The sequence below is a fragment of the Sinocyclocheilus rhinocerous genome, unplaced genomic scaffold, assembly GCF_001515625.1.
Source record: "Sinocyclocheilus rhinocerous isolate Xijiao unplaced genomic scaffold, SAMN03320098_v1.1 scaffold1842, whole genome shotgun sequence".
In the NCBI taxonomy this organism is placed as follows: Eukaryota; Metazoa; Chordata; class Actinopteri; order Cypriniformes; family Cyprinidae; genus Sinocyclocheilus; species Sinocyclocheilus rhinocerous.
In genome coordinates, this window is record NW_015667292.1 from 8,280 (window position 1) to 15,816 (window position 7,537).

General features: G+C 37.9%; 1 protein-coding gene across 1 annotated transcript in view; it reads left to right on the top strand.

Annotated features, from left to right (window-relative positions):
• Positions 1–1,209: 1,209 nt before the first annotated feature.
• LOC107733651 (heparan-sulfate 6-O-sulfotransferase 3-like) overlaps positions 1,210–7,537 on the top strand; it is a 70,437-nt gene continuing 64,109 nt past the window's right edge. Inside the window, exon 1 of the mRNA XM_016545378.1 lies at positions 1,210–1,833. Coding sequence (XP_016400864.1) covers positions 1,307–1,833 — 527 coding nt within the window. The 5' untranslated portion in view covers positions 1,210–1,306. The remainder of the gene's footprint in view (positions 1,834–7,537) is intronic.

A 7,537-nucleotide genomic window follows, 5' to 3' on the forward strand; every position in this document is an offset into this window, starting at 1 on the left:
GCTATGACAGATATGTCCAAAGCTGAAGCAAATGGTTAAACCCTTATGTAAAAATACAAACTGTCTATTGCAATAATCATTTACAAAATACCGCATGCCCATAGTGAATTTGAGAAAATGTGCAGTTTGATTATGTATGTAACCAGGTTGATTTAAATAAACTTGAAACAGTTTATTTACATGTTGCATGAAAGAAAAATACTTAAATTTAGATTTAGGCCTAACTGAAAAAATGACATTTTTACGGTGATGTGTAAAGAATCAATGTCCAGTTATTACATAGCTCGGCTGATTATTGGCAATGACATTACAAAAAGTTAAAAACAAAAAGCAGAGTATTAAGTATAAAACTGAGTCTAATAATAAATAACCTAGTTCAATAGCCTCTGTCTGAAATATGACATTAGTCTTCAAAGATATAGAACTAATATCTAATTTGACAGTTGACAGTTGAGATGCACATGCAGAGTATGTATTGCCTGGTACTAATAAACACAAACAACAAGTATAGTCTATGAGGTAGAACATGCATAAAATGAGCAGCATAAATCGCTTGTGAAAAAAACAAACAAACAAATAATTAAAAAAAACAAATCCTAAACGAATTTCCAGAATTTACAATAAGACATAAGGCTTCTCAACCAATTAGGATTGGCTCCAAATCATGTTAATATTCCCTTAGCATTCCTTTACAGGATTTTCCACAAAATGATATGGCACAAAGATTGCAGTTCAAAGGACTGTGATGAAAATAATAACATGCACACAGAATTCTCTCAGTAGTGGCGACACTTTATTGCTGAATATAGCAGAGCACTGGACTGGGACCAGGTGCAGATGAAATTGTTTGCGTGCTACGAAAGAGCTCGTGCTATACCGGTGCGACAGCGCTCGCGTCTCTTTGACATCATTCGCATCATCCCGCTGATGCGCGTCGCGGGATGATTTTATTCTGCGAGATTCCGCAGAATAAAACAGACCAACGGGGCACTTCAAACCGTTTGCTCTGAACACAACGAGCAGACGTTAGTATTTTGAAGACTTGCACTTTATTTTACCACGATGTTCGGTTCTTAAACAGCATTTGGTTATGCATTTTGTTTGGTGACTTACACTTTCTTTACAACTTTGTGAGAGAGCAAGTTTGATGTGAAGACTTGGATGTCACACTTTTGCGCATCTTTTTTACCATATCAACATGTGGCATGGGTTTTTTGGGCTGGATCCCACACGAACGTCCTGGAAGAAGACCTGGAGAGGAGATCATGATTCACACTAACTGCATGAAGAATTTCCTTGTGTTGAAATGAATGATAAACCCAACAAATGGATTTTCATCCCAATTTTAGCCATTCTTTTTGTCATGATTGGGTACCAGTATATTTGTCCGGCAGGCGGTCAGGCTTGCCATTTTAGGACAGGAGACAATCTCGTTTGGATCGGTTCCCCGTCCACTCCAGACCCGACCACCGATGACCCGGAGGAAGACAGCCCACCTAAATGTGCGTCCAAATTCAACTTCACGGAGCGCGATCTGACACGCGACGTCGATTTCAACATCAAGGGAGATGATGTGATTGTGTTTCTGCACATTCAGAAGACAGGCGGGACCACCTTTGGCAGGCACCTGGTCAGGAATATTCGCTTGGAGCAGCCGTGCGACTGCAAAGCGGGACAGAAGAAATGCACGTGCCATCGGCCCGGTAAGCAGGAGTCCTGGCTCTTCTCGAGGTTCTCCACGGGCTGGAGTTGCGGTTTGCACGCGGACTGGACGGAACTGACCAACTGCGTGCCTGTGATAATGGACAAAAGGCAGTCTCCAAAGCGCAAGAGGTAACGCGCCCCTCTCTCTCTCTCATAAACAATTCGGAGAATTCATTTGCCGCTCTGTTGCCTCTAATGAAGGTAATGATGAAGTGTAAAATGTACACTGTAAAAAATAACCGTGAATTTAACGGTAAAAGACTGTAAAAATGCTACAGTAAAAACCTGTTAAATGGTTAACGGTAAATTTCCCTACTATATACGGTGAAAAACTGTATTGGATATTACATGTATTGGACATTAATTTTACGGTAGTATACCGTTTTTGGAAGTGAAAAAGACCGTATAATTTACAGGGAATAACCGTAAATTGACATTCCCAGAATTCCCTGCATTACATTTCAAATTTTATGTTTTTTTGTTGAAATAACTATGTTTCTTCTTAGTTTTTTCTTATCAGTTTTGTATATTAGGGTTGTATGTTACACCTAATGTTGTTAAATGAATGTTAATTGCATTATTTCAGTTTCATGTGTCTTACCATGATGGTGTTTAGTGTTTGTGTGAATGACACTGTGCACCTTCTATATATGTTATTATTTAAAAGCTGCTTGTGATGGGCTTTGGTTCATCATGTGACTTTCTCATCACCACCTGCATTTGGTGGTTATCAGTGTATTACAAAGGTACAAAACCGATTTCAGTATTTCAATAGGTTGGTATATTAAAATTTTATCAGTTAATGAAATTACGGTATTTAGCTGTCAATTTAAGTTACAACCGTAAAACCTGAAACGTTGCTACCGTATTTTTTACGGTAAAATTCCGGAAACCACAGCTGCCGGTTTTTTACGGTAACTTTTACGGAATTTGTTTTACAGTGTAGTCTGATGGTGTTTTCACCCATGAGTCCACTCAGACCACTTTGAGTAGACCAAAATGGCATTTACACTCTTAGAAAAGTAGGTTTAGATCTATTTAATAAGAAAAATACTACTACTACAACAACTACAACTAATAATTATTATAAAAAAAAAATAATACACTGAAAAATTTGATGTATAAAACAACTTTTACTTAGAAATTGCTTGTACGTTTTAAAAAAGAAACGGCTTTATTAGTTCATTAAATTAAACGTGACATTTTGAAGAAAGACTGGAATAGTATTTGCTTATTTTTGTCAAATGTACTCCAATAATCTTCATTTACAACTTAGAAAATATTTTTTTACAATGAGTATATTAAGTCGTAATTTCTTTCTTTTTTTTTTTTTTACAGCAAGTTTAAGACCTTGAGCAATGTAGTGAGGATATTTTGAGTGCACTCAGACCTCTTTAAGCAGTCCTAAAAAGTTAAACCAGTTCTGTTTACACTCACAATGTCCCTGGACTTAAAAAAAAAAGTAATCAGGCCTTATTTTTGTCCATCAATAAAGAGGTCTTATTTTACTTGCCATAAAAGCACCTTGCTTTGGGAATTTAAGTTTATTATTAGTGACTGTTATTGTGAAATAATAAAGTTTTGTGTTCACAATGCACTCAGACCTCCTTTAGAGATCTCAGTCCAGTTTGATTTAATGGGGTCTCATTTGGAGCGTTCACATAAAAGCTACGCCAAAATACCAACCACTATTGCACCCCTGAAGCGAAGTACTTAAGGTGAACTTAAAGGTAATATATTTCCTCTGGCACACTGTACTGATATGTTGCTAATTCTGGACCAGTTGAATGAGAAATGATTTTGAACAACAAAAGCCAATCAATCAATGCAGTGTCTCCAAAAGAGATCTGTGCATTATGAATCCAAGTCCATTTTCCATCTTTATGCCCTCTGCATTTTTCTTTCACTGTTTAGAAGGTATTTTAGTCCATCACTAGTCTTTTCTAAATGGAAAGATTAATCTACTTCACATATGATTTTAAATAGTTATATTTACCCTATCAGAAAAGACAGTATAATTGGGGGTTTTCTTTGCCTGTGGCCACTCTGTGTCACTCAGTGATATTATTAATGTGACAGTGATATTATTAACTTATGACCCAACATGGTTTATGGCAAACACATTAAAAAGCACAACAGATAGAGATAGCCAGTCAAAATGACTAAATGTCAAGCCTAAAATGCTATTTTCTACAGTCTGTGGCCATAGCTCTCTTACTCAGATTCTGTATTCCAGTTTAAATGACTGAGAGCCTGCGCTGTAATGAACTTTAAATGAGGTATCATAAAGCCGAGCCGAGCTGTCGAGCATTTCCATCTATAAATCTGACAGTGCCAGTCTGGCCAAGCAAGCCATTAAAAAGTTATTTTAGTTGTTTACTAAGTATAATGATGGCTTAATATGGCGAAAATATGCAGACTTTCACTTTTATAAGTGCCTGTGAATAAAAGACATATGTGTTTTTAGTGCCTGCGAATGCCGTTCTCGTAAATAGCATATAAAATAGCTTTGTCGTCATCCTCGGCTACTTGCTGATCTAATGTTAGTCCATGAATTATGTTTGACACAACTGGCTGTGTCCGTATCTGTTCTGCTCTGTTATCATGAGAAACTCAGTTTTGACAATCACTCATTTTAACAGTTGCCCAGCAAATGAATCAAGTTAATTAGTTGCTCAGCCTGCATGTATTGTAATGAAAGAAAATATGAATACTTAATAATACTGACTTTGAGGAACAGCTGTAAAAAAATGCATGTTGCCTTTAAGGAAGTTTCAGAGAGGAGACATTTATTGGGTGAAGAGAAATTCACACTCATACCCCAAAACTGCAAGATCACATCTCTGCAGAATCAGCCAACTTGTTCTGGAAGTTCACAGTCTGTATGTGACAGAGAACCGAAGCCCAAATTAAACATAAATTCATCTCTCGCTCTCTCTGTGCTTTCAAAATGCTGCTTCACATTGCTTCTCTAAAGATACACCAGGAGACACACATAAATCTCTTCTGACAACAGGCACTTTTGCTCTCTGAACCGCATGTGCTAAGTGGTGACTGTATGAAAATTTCATCCTGATACCCAGCTCTGTTTATTTCGGTTAAGATGGATCACTCTGTGTGTGGAGGAGGCTTTTCACGGACATACAACGATCCTCATTTTTTTCTGTGTTTAAAGGCCACTTGAAATTTACAGCACTCACAGTATTCCATAATCTAATAATCCAGATTAGTGCAGTAGCGCAAAAGAATTGTGCGTTGTTGTTTTTTTGTTATTGTGAACATGCAGAAGTAGTTCTTGCCGATGGTGGGCTGGTAATTTGGCAGCGAGGCTTCTCAGGCATGGTGTGGCCTTTTTAACAGTGGGGGCACATTGCAGGACCTGGAAAGGTCAGCCATGTCAGAGCAGATCAACAGACACTGTTAGAGTCGATGAGAAGGGAGAGTTGAAATGATCTCTTCAGGGAGGCTTCTCTTCTTGTGTCTCTTATTCTGGGTTGTTTGTCTTCTTCTACGGTCATGCATTTCTCTTGCAGGTCAAAACTGTCAAAACAAAGCAACAGTTAGAGAATCTAACTGAGCATGTTTAAAATAACATTGACCACTTTTAATTTTTTAACGCACATTGCTGGTCTTATTGTACATGATGCACTAGTGCAAGTTGTCATAAATAATATGTAATGCCTACTTTTCAAGAGCCAATCAATTCCTCATGAATAATATATAGTTATGTCAAGATTGTTTCAAAGCAGCTTTGCAGTAATAAACAGGAAGATAACAGAATCAGTTATAGAAACTCAATTATGGAGACAATTCAAATTATGCTGTGAATTCTGCTAAAAAGACAATAGTGTCATTATTCAGAGCAAGTGTTAGTACTATTTTAGTTGTTTACTAAGTATAATGATGGCTTAATATGGCGAAAATATGCAGACTTTCACTTTTATAAGTGCCTGTGAATAAAAGACATATGTGTTTTTAGTGCCTGCGAATGCCGTTCTCGTAAATAGCATATAAAATAGCTTTGTCGTCATCCTCGGCTACTTGCTGATCTAATGTTAGTCCATGAATTATGTTTGACACAACTGGCTGTGTCCGTATCTGTTCTGCTCTGTTATCATGAGAAACTCAGTTTTGACAATCACTCATTTTAACAGTTGCCCAGCAAATGAATCAAGTTAATTAGTTGCTCAGCCTGCATGTATTGTAATGAAAGAAAATATGAATACTTAATAATACTGACTTTGAGGAACAGCTGTAAAAAAATGCATGTTGCCTTTAAGGAAGTTTCAGAGAGGAGACATTTATTGGGTGAAGAGAAATTCACACTCATACCCCAAAACTGCAAGATCACATCTCTGCAGAATCAGCCAACTTGTTCTGGAAGTTCACAGTCTGTATGTGACAGAGAACCGAAGCCCAAATTAAACATAAATTCATCTCTCGCTCTCTCTGTGCTTTCAAAATGCTGCTTCACATTGCTTCTCTAAAGATACACCAGGAGACACACATAAATCTCTTCTGACAACAGGCACTTTTGCTCTCTGAACCGCATGTGCTAAGTGGTGACTGTATGAAAATTTCATCCTGATACCCAGCTCTGTTTATTTCGGTTAAGATGGATCACTCTGTGTGTGGAGGAGGCTTTTCACGGACATACAACGATCCTCATTTTTTTCTGTGTTTAAAGGCCACTTGAAATTTACAGCACTCACAGTATTCCATAATCTAATAATCCAGATTAGTGCAGTAGCGCAAAAGAATTGTGCGTTGTTGTTTTTTTGTTATTGTGAACATGCAGAAGTAGTTCTTGCCGATGGTGGGCTGGTAATTTGGCAGCGAGGCTTCTCAGGCATGGTGTGGCCTTTTTAACAGTGGGGGCACATTGCAGGACCTGGAAAGGTCAGCCATGTCAGAGCAGATCAACAGACACTGTTAGAGTCGATGAGAAGGGAGAGTTGAAATTATCTCTTCAGGGAGGCTTCTCTTCTTGTGTCTCTTATTCTGGGTTGTTTGTCTTCTTCTACGGTCATGCATTTCTCTTGCAGGTCAAAACTGTCAAAACAAAGCAACAGTTAGAGAATCTAACTGAGCATGTTTAAAATAACATTGACCACTTTTAATTTTTTAACGCACATTGCTGGTCTTATTGTACATGATGCACTAGTGCAAGTTGTCATAAATAATATGTAATGCCTACTTTTCAAGAGCCAATCAATTCCTCATGAATAATATATAGTTATGTCAAGATTGTTTCAAAGCAGCTTTGCAGTAATAAACAGGAAGATAACAGAATCAGTTATAGAAACTCAATTATGGAGACAATTCAAATTATGCTGTGAATTCTGCTAAAAAGACAATAGTGTCATTATTCAGAGCAAGTGTTAGTACAGTTCCATCATGACAACTCTCGGAAGATTTTAGCATGGTAATGGTTATGACAATGTTCATGTATTTGGTCTTGGCGGAATAGATCTGCTACGCTGCTGCTGAATTGCTGCTGCTGTTGGTTATTGCTGAGTTGTAGATTATTGCTGCTGCTGCAAGCAAGTACGGGAACTTGCTACTGCCCATGCATATGGTGATACGGTGCTGTGAGTATTTAAGACACACTGCTGCTGCACAAATAGCATATAAAATAACCCGTAGCAGATCTATACAGGTGGAGCTGGGGAAGGTGGAGGGTTTCAGAGAAACTCTGAAAGCGCGCTGCAGGAATCTCAAGTGAATGCTAGCCAGCCATATAAATGCAAGGCAGTAAGCTCATTGGCTGCATATGCAGCATGAACCAATCAGCTTGCGCCAAGTCGTTTAACTCTCTGAATATCATCAATTA